We start from the raw sequence: 18,683 nt of genomic DNA on the forward strand, positions 1-18,683 counted from the left end.
GTAACCATATTTGAAAGCTTCAGATGTCTCATGCATAAGGGCAGATACAAAGTAGGTTTGGTTAGGAACTTCAAAAAAGCCTTTTCTAAACTGCAGCATGAGAATCACATGCATTTTTAATAAGACAGCATTTAAAATATGGATGGGGAAACACCTGGTTTTTCCAAGGTGTCTGCACTGTTATTGACATGCAGCATGGCTTGAATCTTCGGCATTAACCGTGTGATATTTTCCAAGTAATTCATTTGTAATGCCTGTTCTAGAAACCTGGAACAAAGCAGAAGAGGAGAAGAAATTGAACTAGGCATATCAATAATTATTTGAGAAGGGATTTCACCAAGGAAGAAGACAATGGAAAAACTTACCAATCCATATCTAAATTAATTTTGCTTGGATCCCCAGAAAGCAAATCCCTCAGTTTTTCAGATAGAATATTGTCATGATACAGTAAGCTGGTGGCTATTTCGGTGCTGAATTCTGCTGCTTTGAGGAGTTGCACATGAAACGCACTCTCTTCACACAGGTTCCCAAAGTCCATGCTAGACAGCTGGCACATTTTCTCTAGTGAACTGAAAGTTTCAGGTTCACAAAGAAGTTTGGTTAAGTTTCCAAGTTGAGACAGCTTTCGAGAGGGGGAGAGATGGGAAACATTAGTTATGTTATTCTAAATGTTTATTAGTTGATAATAAGCAACCAAAATTGATTTACTTCCTAAAAACATTTTGCTTATATGTTTAGTGAGTTGGCATTTGGCAACAGTTTTACCACAAAGCACTATTTTCTATCATTTGAGTTTACTGTTCTCTTAAGAATTTTATAAAACTTTTGGACCTGTTAGACCTCTTGCTCAAATGTAGTCATATCTTGTGGATTCACAGGTTGAAAAGATGTAGTTTAGTTTTATCTCATTTAAATCACAAATACTTAAACTAATTTTATATTTTAGTTTATTTTTTAAATCATGTGTAAGGGCAGATAGCAAAGCAGATTTGGTTTGAAACTTCAAAAAATGTTTTCTTCACACCCACCAGGATGCCTACTATCAAAACAAACAAACATACAAACAAATGAACAAATAAATAAATAAAACCTGAAAATAACAAGTGTTGGCAAGGATATGGAGAAATTAGAACCCTTGTGCACTCTTGGTGGGAATATAAAATGATGTAGCTACTGTAAAAAATAGTATGGTGAGTCTTCAAGAAAATTTGAAATAGAATTAACATATGACTCAGCAATTCCACTTCTAGGTATATACTCAAAAGTATTTATTGAAAGCTAGGGTTTGAACAGATATTTGTAGACCCATGTTCACAGCAGCATTATTCACGATAGCCAAGAGGTAGAAGCACCCCATGTCCATTGACAGATGAATGGATAAACACAATGTGGTAAACACATAAAATGGAATATTATTTACCCTTAAAAAGTAAGGAGATTCTCTCACATATTATGAGGTGGATGAGCCTAGAGGGCATTATGCTAAGTGATATAAGCCAGTCATAAAAAGACAAATACTGTATGATTCCACTTATATGAAGTACCAAGCATAGTCAAATTAATAGCAACAGAAAGTAGAAATGTAGGTGCCAGGGGCTAGGGGGAGAGGGCAATGAGAAATAGGTGTTTCACGGGTAGAGGATTTTTGTTTTGCAAGATTAAGAGTTCTACAATCTGTGTGTATTTAACACAATTGAACTGCACAGTTAAAAATAGTTAAGGTGGTAAATTTTATGTTATGTGTATTTTATCACAAGTTTAAAAAAATTAATTAACCAAAAAAAGACTTTTTAAAACTGTGCATGAGAATCACATATATTTAAAAATATGGATTGGTATATATCTTGTTTTTCAAAAGTGTCTGTACTGTTATTGACATTATCTTCTATCCTCTTACTTACTGAGGGAAACTTTTGTTCTATGGAGTGCTTAAAAGGGCCTAAAATCCCATACTTAGAGAAAAAGGAGAAAAATGAAAATCAACTACTTTCCTACGCAAGTATATTCCTCCTTGCGGTTCACTATGCTCTATGTGTTCTGAGGATATATCTCCAAGTCATACTTCCTGGGATAAAAACTTATGCCTCTGGGGAAGTCAGTTCTGTTGTGCTTGGAAGCAACCCTAGAGCTACTCTTTTTAAGAAGTGAAATAATTTGGAGAAACATCTAAAGAAGCAAATATGTGTCATTCATTGCAGCTGAGTTTCTAATCAGAAGTTGCATTTTGACAGAAATGAATTATAATACAGGAAAATGTTCAGGAATATTTCTTTGCCTATGTCAAATGGGAAAGATACAGTGATGTGTCTTGGATGAGAGACTTATATTAACTACACGTAGGCAGTAGCAATTAAACACCAATCATCTTAGATAGTAAAAATCATTGGTCTGCTTTCCACTGTACTTAATATTCTAATTGACTTCTGGTTTTGAACTATCTAAAATGGTTTCATATGTATTAAAATTCTACTTACTAGTCTTATTACTATGAGAAATTTTCCATTCTGTAATAAACTCAATCATTTTACCAGATGTAACTGTAGGTTTGTCACTTGTTCCTTCCTTTGATTTTCCAAATACTAGATATGATTAAACTTCTAATGAACAGAGCCCAACCTCTCTGCCAGTGACTTTTATTTTGGTGATTTCTTAAATAAAAAGATAAATACTGGGAGCCCAATTAATTTTTTTAATTTGAGCTTTTAAGGGTGTAGTAAATGTGAATGACTTTACTCAGCAGAGACTGAAATGTATTTTTTAATTGCAAGTTTGACATACATAAAACAAGAAACCAATAAAAGTCCATAGAGTATAATCTTGGCTTGATAAAAGATATAGAAGGAGAAATTGGAAATCTAGCCATGTTACTGAAGTAGAACTGAAATAAGAACTTAATTCAGGGTTAATAATGTGGCCTGCACTGTGAGGCACATCCGCCGAGGAGCAACGTCATGGTCATTTACGATTTGTCATTATTTACTACTTTCTTCTAAAAGCAATACAAGCATTAAACTTTTAGAAACTTCATAGATCATTAGTAATCAACATACATTCAGAGAATTATAATTATCTCTTCAAAAGTATGTGTCAAGCCCAGATTACAGGTTTGTCACAGTCTCATGTATCACGACACTGGTCTACATAGTAAGGGCTCAGGCCTAAACTTGAACGATGACCCATAACTAACTCCACGTCCAGCTGTGACTAAATTCCCTAGTGCCTACAGTTCCTAATGCATCTGAATCAGAATTGTAAGTAACATGATGGCGTAAACTTCAAAATACTGTATGTGTAAAAATACTGAAACTGCAACACTCCTGGGCTCTTAGCAGGTAACTGAAAGGAAACGAGACCTATTTAAAAATGTAAAGGTATTACAATATAAATAGTGTCCTATCTGTATTTCTGCTTAATATAGAGAATATCCATTTTATGAGTATTTCCCCAATCAGGAAGTTATCCTTCCCACCAGAGAGACTGGAAATAAAAGAGGAGAAAACAGACGGTGAAGGGAGGAGAAAACTAAAGTTCAGGAAGAGTAGAACGTTCGGGGCTAGAAAAGAAAAAAAGTCACCAATGAATGACAGGCATTTGGCATTTTGGAGGGTCTAAACCTTCTTAGAAATATCATGAATAAAAATGTTAGGGTGGGCCCTAACTCACTGTCACAATCAAGATACCAATTACCAAGGAGGATGAAGCAGGGAAGTAAAAGCATCTCTTCTTACAAAACTCTAGGAGTCTGCCTTCATCCTTTCAATGATATGTGCTGAATATTTTCCATGTGTCAGACTGTGCCAGGTGCTGCGAGTACAGAGTAAAGTGACAGACTTAACCATGTTCCTATGGAGCCTGTAGTCCTGGAATGAGCGGGTTCTGTCAATTGCAAATAGCAGCCATGCTTGTTATAAATGACAATAGGTTTCCCACCTAAGGGACGGGACTGTAGTTTATTTCCACTTCTGTGGCTTCTTGAACCTTTTTCATAATGTAACCCACAAGGGAAGCAGTACACTCAAAATGTGGATGCTGTTTTAAGTTATCCTTAGCTCCATTCCCATACCATTATTGTAAATGACTGAGAATGTATTGTTTCCATTTCCCAATGTATATTGTGTGCTGCTCAGTTACTTTGCAAGTTGAGAACTACAATGAGTAATTGCCCAGGTAATATGATTACATCACCAGGGCTCTACTTAAACACCATCATTTGTTCACAAATTCATAAGTCAAGTCTTAAGATACTACTGTGTGCTAGATGTGAGACTTTAGAGATGCAGAAGGCATAGTTTCATCAGATTTTACACGCTAGTGAGGGAAATAGACCCCACATATACAATGAGCTATAATGCTAAGTAGTAAATTCCAAAAGCCAGAAATCTCACTGTAATCGGAGACTCCCCTTCCCTATGCCTCACACCTCACTGGCTGCCAAGTTGTGTCAACCCACCTCCTACAATGCTCTTGAAATTCTTTTCCTTCTATTCTCTGCCACTGACATAGTGCAGGGCCTCACTTTTTGCTTAGGTTACTACAAAAAATCACCTACTTGGCTTTCTTCCAATCTGTCCTCCATAATTCTCCTAGAGAGATCTTTTCCTAAAATGCAGAATTCACCTTCTTCAAATTCACAATTTTCAGGATCAGATTCAAACTCCTTGACTAAATATAAAGAGGCCTTGGGGATCTGGGTCCCCTTTCCTGCCTCTCTCATAGGCATCTTGTGCTCCAGCTGGACACATAACTCCAGGTAACCTATATCTGTCCTTCAGGTTCACACCTCTGCCTTCTTACCAACGCATGTCTCTATGTCTGGAATGTAGGACTATAACCTAATCCTACACAGCCTGCAAGGACTCAGAGTAAGGAGTATCTCCTCCATGAAATTTCTTCTCTCCACCTTCATGCTCTGCAATCTGAGTCAGATATGCCACCTCCATATACAGAATCCTGTCCATCCACATACCACAACACTTATTTCACTGTGTTATAATCATTGGTCTGCTTTTCCATCTCCTCCACTGGATTGATTATTAAAGATTTTGGGGTTAGAGATTATATCTTTTAAATAAACAGATTAGCGTTATGAGAGCACAGATGATGGATGGAATGAATGAATGGGTAAATATTACATGCATACAAAGTCATTATCCTGACTTGGAAACAGTGAGAAAGGAGATACTCTAAGAGTGACATTTAAACTTATCCTTGAAGGATGAGTAGAACTTTTCCAGATGAATGCATAACTTCCTTCTCATTTGCACAAACTAAGTGCTAAATTAAGTACACTAGAAATTTTGATCCATGTAGAAGACTAAGATTACAATGCAGGTAGTCTAACTAGCATATTTATTTGTAATATACATGGACACATGCTTTGTACGCCTGCTTAGTTAGACCAGGTTGACTATACAGCAAGTCATCCTGCTTGCTCTGCATAAACCAGTTCTAATTTTACTTTATCCCTGGCTACATGAATCCAATTAAACTGCTGTTCTTACTAGGAGAGCTGCTTTCAAAATTTAAAGGGTTATTTAAGAAAGAGAGTGAATTTCATGATAACCTGCGTACTGTATGTATGAGCTAAACAAAGAACAAGAGACAAACACCAACCAATTCAAACTTCAGAGTTAACATTTCCCCACAGCGTTCCCTCCCTTTCTTCAATATCATACATTCTAATATGATTTACAGTATTAGTTTCTGCTTCTGATGATAATAATACAAATAAGGTGAGTCAACTTCTGAGATTTTTGTACACTGTGAAGTCTAAAACATCAGCTTTTGAAATCAACTTTTATAGTTTTAAAAACTAGGGGGCTTCCCTGCTGGCGCAGTGGTTAAGAATCCGCCTGCCAAGGCAGGGGACATGGGTTCGAGCCCTGGTCCGGGAAGATCCTACATGCCGCGGAGCAACTAAGTACGTGCACCACAACTACTGAGCCTGCGCTCTAGAGCCCACGAGCCACAACTATTAAGCCCACGTGCCACAACTATTGAAGCCCACACACCTACAGCCCATGCTCCGCCACAAGAGAAGCCACCGCAATGAGAAGCCCACGCACCGCAACGAAGAGTAGCCCCCGCTCGCCGCAACTAGAGAAAGACCGCGTGCAGCAACGAAGACACAACGCAGCCAAAAATAAATTAATTAATTAAAAAAAAAAAAAAACTAGGGACATTTCAAATTAGGAATCAAATTTTTAATGCTTTTTCAAATCGTGTAGCTTAATGAGACAACTACATCAGGAGCTGTTCCTTTACGTATTGCATTCTGTAATTAGTCTCTTATGGGTCATTTCAGACAGAGATATCCACTGATTAAAAACAAAATACAATTATGTAACACCAGAACTCTTGTCACCCTTTTTCTAGCATTAATCTAGACTCAAAATAGAACCAGTATTTTAAAAAATACAGATTTAAAACTTAAATTACAAATATATCTTGCCAGAGAATTACAAGAAGTTTTTGAGTTTTTTTTTTTTTTTTTTTTTCTTTCATGGCTTACTTTTGATTTCAAGACTTCAGGAACTGGAGGGAAGTAATCCTCATAGGAACCATTTTGAAGAAAAGATTTTTTAAATCGAATTGTAGAGTGCAGCAGTCTTAAATTTTCTGTAAAGGAGGAGAAAAGAATTACCTTATGTGAACTGCAAGGTCATCTAGGAAACCTATTAGAAAGACACCTTTATCCTAATTTACTACTAAGTTTTTTCTAAGATAATAGCCTATTTCAATCTAAATATAAAATGAGTGAAAATTTAATCTTTCCTTGAACCATGGAGACTATAGAGTTCATTATTTTTAAAATATTCATAGATATTCTGCTTAGAGATAAAAATATTTCCAGCAAAGGTGCTATACAGTTTTGGTTCTTGGTGAACTGAACATGCTTTTATTTTGGATGTACTATGAACTTGAAGTGTTTGAGAGAGAATAGGTTGTATAACACTGTGACACAAATATGCCCTTCCAACCTTGATTAATTCATGTCCGGTAAAGAGAGACCACACTTAAATACCTGTTGTGCTATTTGCTTGCTATTAAGTCTCAAAAAGCTATTTTGGTGTAGGAACAGTGAATGTATATCTCCTACAAAGTGTAAGAAAATAGATGTTTTATCTTTAAAAAAAGGAAAAAGAAATATTTGATTAAATGCAATCTTCATGGTTAAAGTGTGTAAGGATCAGAAGTAAAAATAGTCTGCTACAAAAATGCCTTTCTTTATGTAATTTACATCTGCTTTTGGAAGTCTACATTATCCTTCTTCATTATTTTTTGACAACTAAGATTATTGAGGGCATAGAAAATGTCACGGAGGGTTATGTGAACTCCTAATTCTGGAGACTTGGAAAGTTTATCCAGGTGGCCATTAACACATCTGTTATCCGGCCATTATACATTAAAGTTTGTCCAGGTGGCCAGGTGGTACTAGCAGCAGGGACAGGAGTAATAACATAATAATATGATTAGACAGTCCCTTTATATATCAAACCACTGAAACAGATGCATATGGAAACTAAGATTTTTAAATTTTCTTTCTTTTTTAAGCCAACATCTTATAAGATTTACTACTTTAGAACAAAATTACAAACCATGAGTAGCATTTTGACTCTTAAGAAGAGTATTACCTTTTGATCCCCTGGCCAAATTGTCAGTGACATTTCTCACACATGCCAAGTATGGAATATAAGGACTATCTACTGATATATTTAAGAGGGCATCTTCAAAGTTTTCCAGTATTAGGAGCCTATAGAATTAGAAAAGAATATATAAATTAAGTCATATAAAAATAAAGCAAAGCCATTTTGTTGAGATCATGTGAGTCCCTAGTTGTTTGGCATTGGTTGATTTGAGCATTGAAGCACTGTGAAGTAGGACATCTTCCCCCATCCAGCCCAGCTGCACAATGACAGCACTACTCTGGATTCTCTAAGTATTTACCTTTTCCATGGGCATTATCTCTATATTTAATTATTTTAATATCCAATCATAAGTGATCTTAAGATCATTTCTAGGCACATTTACATGAAAGAAAAATCACTGGGCTAGGGTTGCCAGATAAAATACAGGAGTCCCAGTTAAATTTGAATTTCAGGTAAATAATGAACAATTTTTCAGTATTAGTAATGTCCCATGAGTCTTGTACGTCTCCTTCCCCTCCCCTCCCCTCCCCTCCCCTCTTCTCCTTCCCTTCCCTTCCCTTCCCTTCTCTTCTCTTCTCTTTTTTCTTTTCTCTTTCCTCTAAATCTGGCAACCCTCTCTCTGGGCGTCAGTTTTCTCTCTTGTCAAATGATCTGCTAGATCCCTTCCACCTATAATATTCTCTAAATAATTTAAATTCATTTAACTGTGATTAAAAAGAAATGGTAGAATCCAAATGAACAATATAAGTTCCTTTTCTTTTCTTTAAACAACCAATTCAGAGTTCCCAAATTATCCACTTTCTGGTTTCCTTTCAAACTGACTGGCATGTGAGGACATAGTCTAAGATTTTTGAGGCATACAGATGTGAGTGAGTAAACATGTGTCTGTTAGGCATGCCCTGTCACTTCAACTGTGAGGCTGCATCTCTACTCATTTTGTAATTTCTTCCCTTAGTGTCTACTATTGAATGTTATGTACAGCAGAGATAGAACAAGTATCAATGGTTTATTTGGGAACCATCTATTTTGAATCAAACTGCATGACAAATTAACTAGTTCTATTGGATATTATTTTAGATTTAAGTCAAATACTAATGGAAGAGACTTATCCTGGCATAGCTAGTAAACATGTAGGACAATGTTTGAATTAACACTAAAGAAGTCTCAGGGTGTTACATGTGGGTTAATGACACTGGATATTTGAGGAAGTTTAACAAGAAAAAAAATCTATGGCAAGAAAAGTCCCTAACTTGGCAGTCAGAGCCCAGTTAATTGGTCAGATGGCCGACTCTCATTTAAATACAATCTACGGCCTCCATGTTTAAAAAAACTGCACCCATTCCTGAGGCTTCTTGTTTTGTTTAGGCATTTCCTTGACCAGAGACTTTCCTCTCAGTATTATCTCTCTTTCTTTTGTGTTTGTCTTCCTCTTTGTCTTAATCATTATAGCATTGAGCCATTTCCATTCTGGTGCTGTGCTCAGGGGCAAAATACTGGTCTACCTTTCCAGATGAAATGGCACAAGAATGGTGAATGGTGAATTTTCAAGCTTTAAAAAGAAGAATGTTGGGCTAAGAGTGACCTTGAAATATCATCTAAGCATTATCTTAGTTCCATAAAGAACATCTGATTGCCAAGATTTTTGAGATTAGATTTAAGATACACCAGAAATTAAGAGACATATGTGCCACTGTTTTGCCATAAACATCCAAGTATTCCTTTAAACGATTTAATTTATGTATTCTTTATATAAAAATCTCACCTACTTCTCAAGAATGGTTACAACTAAAGATGAGCTTATGGATGTATGCATGCATGTGTGTGCACGTGCACACACACACACACAACACAATAAAAAATAATTAACTTTAGTGCAAAAATAATGAGGGAGAAGAGCTTTGAGGAAAAAAAAATTTTGAGCAGCTTTCTTTAGAAAATTCTGGATCATAAACATTTTTATCTCATGCCAAGTACTGCCACTCTATGATTATTTTAAAGTGTGGAGGGAAAGGAAGTCCAAAGATAAGAAATCCCTTAACTGCATCAATCTCAACAAGAGCCATCTTAAAAGTATTGAATTCTTTCTAATAAACTGTCAGCTAGCTGTCAGTAACCAACTACATTTGCTGTGGAATTTTCAGGTCTGAAGCGCTAACATTATCAATGCTACGGATGCCCCAAGGCTCTGATAAAGATACCTGGCTTCAGCAATAAGCATCCAGTTGTCTCAATTCAGAGGTTTTTTTTAATATATATATATATATATCTTTATTGGAGTATAATTGCTTTACAATGTTGTGTTAGTTTCTGTTGTAAAACAAAGTGAATCAGCTATAAGTATACATATCCCCTCTCTCTTGAGCCTCCCTCCCACCCTCCCTATCCCATCCCTCTAGGTCGTCACAAAGCATCGAGCTGATCCCCCTGTGCTACAGAGAAGCTTCCCACTAGCTATCTATTTTACATTTGGTAGTGTATATATGTCAGTGCTACTCTCTCACTTTGTCTCCGCTTCCCCTTCCCCACCATGTCCTCAAGTCCCTTCTCTCCATCTGCGTCTTTATTCCTGCCCTTTCACTAGGTTCATCAGTACTGTCTTCTTAGATTCCATACATGTGCATTAGCATACGGTATTTGTTTTTCTCTTTCTGACTTACTTCATTCAATTCAGAGGTTTTTTAAAAAAATTATTTTTCTGGCTATACAGAGAATGTGTTTAAAAGACTTGATTATTTGGGACAAGGAATCCTGTATGGGGTAAAATTGCCCAGAGCTGTGAGATTGCTCTTGGGAGAAGTATCTGGTTCAGCCACCTTAGAGGAGGAGAGATGTGGGAGCAGAAAGAGGAGGTGGTTATTGATGGAAGGATTTTGCCTAGAATTACCCAGAGTTGGGGAACTTCTCACTGAATAATAGAAAGTTTATAAACAATGGCATAGATTTTATTTTAGAAAAAGAAATGAATGGTTAAAAGTAAGTCCTATTATTTGTTTTTATTTGTACACATTTCCATTAGCACAAAAATATATCCTTTGGGACTAAAGTTAAAGAATTTCAATAGTGTAATTTACCAGGCCCAAACAGCCTTTTACATAACAGGCCACCTAGGCTCTCAATTTGCCTTGAACTATGTGCATTTACTTCAGTCAGCTTCTACCATAACTATTACAGTTACTTCAGAGAACTGTTTATATTAATGGTCATTAGAAGCTGAGGTAACTGCTGTTATTTCCACTGCCTATTCCTGAGACAACGTATTTACATGCCCCACAAAGAGTCCAAAATCAAATTACCTATAAACAGTTTTGGCTACCTGAATACTACTGAAGCAAACAAAGTGTGCATTACCTTGAGTGAGCATACAAAATATTTTGATTTTTTAAAACCGAAGTAAATAGTAATGTAAAAAATTGGAGACTTCTACATCTTTCACGATGAAAGACCTGAAAAGAGTTGGAAATTGCGCCTCCAGCTAGATCTTCCTCATAAACATAAGGTAACCAATCCAGACAGAACATGTGGGATCTAGTTATACACTCTTAGAACTGAAAAACAGATCCTCATGTTGCATTATCCGAAAGTATCATTGAATAATACCAAAAAACAAGTTTCAACTTTACTGCACTTCAACTGTATCTTTTTCTTTGGTCAGTCAATAATTGATTTTTCTATTCCGTGGCATTAGATACTGATAAAAGAATTATGTTTATGAGTTGTTTTGATTGCTTATTCAGCCAAGTTACTTACCAGTTTAGAAACAAACCAACAAACCAACAAAGACTTACTGTGCAGCCAGGCTGCTTGGGGATAGAGACTGTCCATCTTCCTCACTCCACACATGTGTTGTATTATCAGAGCCACCTAAAGTGATAATATTTATATAGGAGAATATTTAACATTTCTGTAAAGGATTTATTTTTCTAAGCAAAAATCATCCCAGGTCAAATTAATGGGGAAAAAATGCAGGAAGTCTGCAGAATTTTTCTCCAAAGGATTTTACAAGAGATGTCTAAGCTCTTTCAGTTGGAAACATTTAAGATATTTATAGGAAATAGATGCCTACTAATTGAAATAATTCCAATGGTCAAGCATATGCATTTCGAACAAATTATTTCTCTGTGCATCAAACCATTGCACTATTTTATCCTAAAACCTGTATGCATAGATGACTCTTAAATATCATAATGCAAATTGACTACCCCATGACTTCTTAATCAAACGAAGCCAATTTCAGTCTTATGGGTCACTGGATTTTTTTGTTTGTCTTCGGTTGTCTAGAATGTAGCCGTAGGAAACATCTACCATCACTAATCTATATTTTCTATCTTTCAAAAAGCAGCCAGTGATTTCAACTGAATGCAGCTGTGAATGCAAATTGGCTAACGTTAACAGAACCATTCTGAGTGGTCTCAAATAATATGAAAGTTTGGAGTGTGGAAGTCAATCACTAAGTTGGGTCTAATGGAAACCATATGTGAAGATCTCATGCAACACAGAGAATTGTCCCTAGAAGTTAAACAGGTTCCTTATTCTGCTTGCTGCATAACATTGTATTGTTAAAGAGTAAGCGTGCAACAACATTCACATGCAAAATTGAAAATGAAATACTTTAAACAGCTACTACATAAATAAAAACATCAGAAATCCAGTGCTTTCATTCGGCCCCTTTAAGGAAACGGTATTACTTATTTCAGTCTTCCCTGTAGACACTATTAATTCCTTATAAATAATCCAGTAGTTTTAGTGCTGTCATTTTTTAACACTGGTCTAACCATTTTCAATAGGATATTTTATTGCCAGCTTTAAGGCTTCTCCCATTGTCTCTAGTTCGCGTGTTCTAAAGCCTTCTAAGAAGGTCCTAGCACAAAACTAGGAAACCATCTGTACTTTTCTCACGCTGATCATTTTGTTTAAGCATGTGTGTAAAAGACTCACAGAATTAAAGACCGCCTTGCCTACGTCTGTATCAGTCATGTCTGAGGAACGTCTGCTCTGTCCCTAGTATCTGGCAGAGTGACTTTTTCAGTTTTCCTCTCTGGCAGAAGGGAGTTCTCTGCTCTGCTCAGGATGCTGCTAAGTATTATTGCTCTAATGATAGCAATGCATTAGTGAGTGAAAGGACCAAGAAGAAGATACCCAGAATAAATAAACCTAATCAATAATGGTAATACCTATTATTTATTGGCAACCATATAGAGAATAATCCAGGATAGGACTCTGGAGGCTTACGCTTTTGCAGTGTAAAAGTATATAAAACCATTCTCCCAAGATCATATCTTGCTCACTTTGAATTCCTATGTGATGCTGAGCAAGCTCATTAGCATTTGTATTCTATACGGTTATGGAGTGTCTCTTCCTCATCACGCTATTCAAATGAATAACTAATAGAAATTAACTTTATACATATCAATTATAGGCTTGACCTTGCTGTTAAGTATGGACTTCTCCCTCTGGCCACTTTTCATTCTGGACTCTAAGGTGTCTTAGAAGAAATACTGTATTAAATAGGCTTTAATGAAGTGGAAGTTGTTACAGACCTTTAAAAATCAGATGTTACTTTCTTTGTAGAATTAGGCATATATAAAAAAGGGTGCCCAAAGACATAGAAAGAAATCCAGTGCACAGATAGCCTCTTTCACCAGTAAAGATTGCTTTCTGCTTCTAAAGATGTAATTTCATGTAATTTACTATACTTTGCAAAACAGCAAACTTCAATGAGCCAAAAAGGTAATCTTTGCTCTCAAAACTCAGTTTTATAAATGAAAATACTAAACTGTGAAGTAGGGATCCTCAGTGGGGTGGAGCTGAGAATCAGACTCCTTAAAACAGGAAGTTAGGAGACAAGCTTCTTCCCAGGTGTTTATTAGCATCTCCATAGTATCATGGTTGCTGAGGAGGCTTCTGAAAAAACCTTGAACTATGTTCATAACCAGGGTTGAATCAGAACTAGACATGGGGTGGGGAGGTCTGAATTAGAAATAGACATGTGGTGTGGAGAGGAACTGGGCAATGGCTATCAAAAAATGTATCATGTCAGAAGGAATCTGACACAAATAGTCAAACTCCATCAGCGGCTGAAAGTGGAGCCAGTTCTGAGGTTTGGTGGTGGCAGGTACTTGTGTGAGCTATCATAGTGTGTATACGTCCCAGACGGTAAATATGAGTGAGGCCATCTAACAAAGAGCTTGGGGACGTGGCTTTGGGCTTAGACAGATCTAGGCTCTAAATCTCAGTTCAGCCACTTGCTGGATGTATAACACAGGCAAAGTGCCCAGCCTCCCTTTGCCCCAGTTTCTTTGTCTGCAAAATGGGATAATAACTATCTCTTATAGAGTTGTTTTGATGATAGAAGGGACTTAAGATAATAAAATATTTATCACTGACACAAAAAATACTACCCTTTTATTTTTTCTTTGAAAGAAGGAGTGAGACCCTCAAAGCTATCTGAGCCCTGTCATGCATTAGAGAGGACCCAAGCAACTCTGCTTTAAGAAACCATTCCACTCCAGTTTACTGAGTGTAAAGCCAAGGGAAGAAGTATGTTCACAAATACTGCTAAACACCATGGAGATTAAGCATGGGTGGCTTGGGCAACGTGGCAGATATCTGTACTTCAAAACAAGTTTGAGTTTCCTGAAGGATTCCCAGAAATACCTGGAAGGATTTTTCAAAGGCCATGAAATTTCTGCTCAGGCAGGTAGGTAGGGGCTTAGGGTTTAATGACTTAGGAATTGACATTAATGCTACTGTGTTGGTATCCTCAGACTGATAAAGTCACACGTGTAGGAAATTAAAAAACAAACAAATATAAGCACATCTAGTTTAAAAAATAAAAGCACATTTCCTTGATGTATTTCCTTGTCATCCTGACTATCCAATTGCATGGCTTAATACATGCCAAAATCATTAGCATATTCATAGACATGAGACACGGCCATTGTTAAGTATTGAAAATTGAGTTAGTTATACTGTTCAACAGAAGAAAGTGTTCTGCTGCCTCAGTTAATGACAGGTTCTTTTGCTTCTAAGGCACTGAGGAGCTTCTGTCCTTTGTAAAAAAATTTTCAACTTCATCCCTCTACTTTACAATTACAAGGTGTGAGTCTGAAGATGAAAAGGAAAAGAATGGTAAAGAGAACTTGAAGTTCTCAAGTCTTTAAAACGAAAATATAAAAATATACAGAGGAAATAATTAGTGTCTTTTACTATACTGTCTGGTTTTCTGGTCTGGACTTTTTTAAAAGTGCAAAATTTTTTTTTAACCTTAATGTTCGTCAAGACCATTGAATTTAACAGCAATCAATCTTGCAAGCTAGTCATTAATTCTGTAATTGATGATATAAAAAATGTTCTAGACTAACAGAAATTGGTATCTAAGTGTACGTTAGAACCTCCTTCGAGAAGTCTTCAAAGCCTTTCCAAACCTGCTATTCATATGAAAACTAATAAAGACCTTGTAATAAACAATCAGGTTGTGACCTGATGCTCTCAGGACACTTACCAGTAATCCAAAGGTAAAGTCTGCATATTTAAAAGCTGACAAACTCAGTTGAGAAAGCCTATTTCTAAATTCATTCAGGAGAGGTAAATGCTAACGAAACATTTTACTTGGGAAGTACGGATTTATTCCTTATAGCCCTTAATGTTTGTCTGTATATGGCTGTGTGTGTGTCTGTGCATTTCCATGTGTGTGGTATATAATGCTATCCTCTATATGCAAAGGTGATTTTTTTCTGATTCACTAGCAACATGCTATAGTTTGTCTTATACCTATAAGTGACAGTAGAGCTATACTGATCTATTCACGCTCTGACGTCCATCATGCATTTTCAAGATGGTTGGTTGAGGGGTCTATTTTTACCAAAGACTCATGCTGATTAAAAAGACAAAATTTGAAAATGAGGGCAAAGATACTGCGATTCAGTGTAGGCTTTTGTTCAAAAAGTAGTAGTAGAAATCTACTTGCTGAGGCTTACTCCCTTACTCTGATATTTATTTTTCATACCAACTATAAACATAGCTTTATAATATAGCTAAGAGAGATCATTTTTACCAAAATAAAAATCCTAGAAAGTCAGAGCCTCTTTTCTGGCCATTTCTCCTTGTCTCCACACTTTGGTTACCTAAAGACCCAGATTTAGTTGTAGTTTATGTCTCTACCTAAGAATGATACCATCCATAACTGATTACTTCTCTTTGTTTTTTATTTTTAATGGAACTGAATACAGAATTGCAACACAGAACTGAATACAGGAAGATGGTAATATAATACCTTGAGATGGGGAGTCCAGAGTGTAAAGCAGATGTTTAACAGATTTATGGAGAGCTCTGAAACCTTCATTAGTTGTAACCCGTGGATAAACCCTCTGCACGGCCAGCAGCACACTAACAAGTTGAAAAACAATTAAACCAGATTGTATTTCAAGGTTTGCAGACAGAAACAAAAGGTTATTCAAGGAGAAAATAGCTACAGTATAGAAAACTATTCTTATAAGAAACAAGATGCTGCTTTTGTCGTCTAATTACTTGTTTGTCTGTTTATGCACAAAATCCCAACAAAGTGTTCTTGAACCAGACAGAGCACTTCACCGGTTCCAGGATTCTAAAACCTAAAAGGCCTTAAAGTAAGAAGTGAACTTCATGTCAGTTTTTTTTTTTTCTTTGTTAAGACCTAAAAATAAGTGGTTAGAAATAGAAGCTTCCAGTGAAAGGATACTTCTTTTTTGTTTTTAATTAAAGGAAAAAATTAAATATTGGAAATTATTTTCATTAAAAATCAAGCCCAGATAAAAGATCCAGTTTCAAGAATAATTATTAATTAAGCATTTGATAAATATTTATCTTTACAAAGGTAAACAAATGGTAATGTTTTTGAAGAAAAAATGGAGCTTGCCCTAATTAAAGACTGCATTCTATCCCCTAAATGGCCCATAAGCACTACTCCAGGGGTAGCTCAAAATTAATATCCAGACTAACTGGCACTGTCTTCCTATGAGTTTTACGTTACTAATAAGATGGGCGGTCTACACTGTGGATGAACAATCAGCAAATTCACTTATGCTGGAGTTCATTCCATATTTCCAAAAGACCAACCAGTGACTTAAGAAATGCCTTTTTTATCCCCTTATTGTCATTAGCACATTTTAAAAAATGTTAGCATTGTACAAGTATGTCTGAATTTCACAAATAACTGTGAGGCAATGCTTTAATATACATGAGTAGTAACTTAAAAGGCTTTGTTAAGGATTTGCCACTATGAAGTTACATGTAATACATACTAGGTGATAGTTTTTCCATATGTATCCTAATCAGCTGAAGGCTCACTCCAGCAACAGCATGTGCATATACTTTCTACCATATTTTTGGAATTTTTAATATTTAAATTAAGGTCATTTTAATTTTAGCTCCCTAGCTATGAATGAAAATATTTAGAGAGCTAAGAGTATCCTCTAGTTTCTAGTAGATATGTGTCTATATATAAACATATATATATTTATAATTTTATTTACTTCTCTAATAGTTCCATAAAGTCATTTTCATTTGTTTTGTTTTATAGACAGGAAAACTAAAGTTCAAAAAGTTAAATAACTTACAGGAGGTTATCCAAATAAATAGAACTGGTTCTGTCTAATTTCAAAGTTCATGTTCTTTCCACTTTATGTCTTACCTCTGGCACTTTGCCCCAACATGGCGGGGAGGAGGACAGAACATTTCTGCACTGAGCCCACAGCATTGTTAGCTTGTTTTTACAGCTGTGCGCTTGGCCATAGGGGCATGGCTGTATTTTTTTCATTTCTGCTCTATATACATAACAGTCAATACCTCAGGCATTTTTATATCTGCCCCCAAGAATCTCCTGGTTCTCAGACTTTGAGTTACTTCTGAACCCTGGTCACCGTGGAGACCAGTTAAATGTTCTGAGGCTGTAGATCTCTGCCAGCCTTCCCCCAGCTTGGCCTTCTGCTTGACTCAGCTAATCTGTTGTCCCAAAGTAACACCTTCAAAGACTGAACACTTGGCAATCTCATTGTAACTCTCAGCATTATTGTTATTAATATAATTAATAAAAATGTCAGAAGACTTAATTCATCTTTTTCTAACAAAACGTGACTTAAAAATGACACCTGACCATTGTCCTCTCTGAAATCCTTTAAATTAGTGATCAAAATACTTTTATTTCACTTCACTGATTTTGTTTTTCTGTCCTTTTCATCATATACAAATGGAAGTTATCCAAAACAAGTTTCCTTATATGTAAAGGTAATTTAGAAAGGAGTTTTTGTGATTCATATCTCAGCACAACTTCTTCCTCATAAATGGTGAATATCATGTATGCTTTTTCATATACAATTCTTGACTTTTGAGATTACTCATTTTTGCTAACCTCTGTCATAATCTTAACATTATATAATCTCGTTTTGGTGACTGAACTATATTACAACTTTGTAAAATTGCTGGTGTAAATAACCTCAAAACCTTTTTATGGGGTTTATTTGTCCATATTACTTGATCAACAAAGAGTAAGATAAACCAATGATTTGATGATAAAATACAGTCATTTGTGAAGAATTTACAGATTTTAGTGATACTGTTAGTTTAATAATAATAGTAGGGCTTCCCTGGGCACAGTGGTTGAGAGTCCGCCTGCCAATGCAGGGGACACGGGTTTGTGCCCCGGTCCGGGAAGATCCCACATGCCACGGAGCAGCTAGGCCCGTGAGCCATGGCCGCTGAGCCTGCGCGTCCGGAGCCTGTGCTCCGCAACGGGAGAGGCCACAACAGTGAGAGGCCCGCGTACCGCAAAAAAAATAAATAAATAAAATAAAAAATAATAAATATAATAATAATAATAGTAAAGAAGATTTAACTTCAAAAAACTAGTGTGTGTTTCCTCTTTTATAAAATGGGGATATCTGTAGTCTCAATCTCAAAGAACTGTTGTGAGAATCAAATGAAACTAATGCAACAACATGAGGGCTTATTATAAGGTCTTTGAACAAATATAAACTCTTGGAAGCTTATCAGAGAAGATGA

General features: G+C 36.1%; 1 protein-coding gene across 1 annotated transcript in view; it reads right to left on the bottom strand.

Moving 5' to 3' along the window:
* Nucleotides 1–18,683, bottom strand: part of ABCA12 (ATP binding cassette subfamily A member 12) — a gene marked incomplete at both ends in the record, with an annotated part of 179,106 nt that overhangs the window by 83,516 nt on the left and 76,907 nt on the right. The window contains 6 exons of the mRNA XM_082840648.1: nt 155–267; nt 366–622; nt 6,512–6,618; nt 7,635–7,753; nt 11,435–11,510; nt 15,922–16,034. Of these exons, the coding sequence (XP_082696774.1) occupies nt 155–267; nt 366–622; nt 6,512–6,618; nt 7,635–7,753; nt 11,435–11,510; nt 15,922–16,034 (785 nt within the window). The remainder of the gene's footprint in view (nt 1–154; nt 268–365; nt 623–6,511; nt 6,619–7,634; nt 7,754–11,434; nt 11,511–15,921; nt 16,035–18,683) is intronic.

The sequence above is a fragment of the Leucopleurus acutus genome (genome assembly GCF_964270905.1).
Source record: "Leucopleurus acutus genome assembly, chromosome: 6".
NCBI lineage: Eukaryota > Metazoa > Chordata > Mammalia > Artiodactyla > Delphinidae > Leucopleurus > Leucopleurus acutus.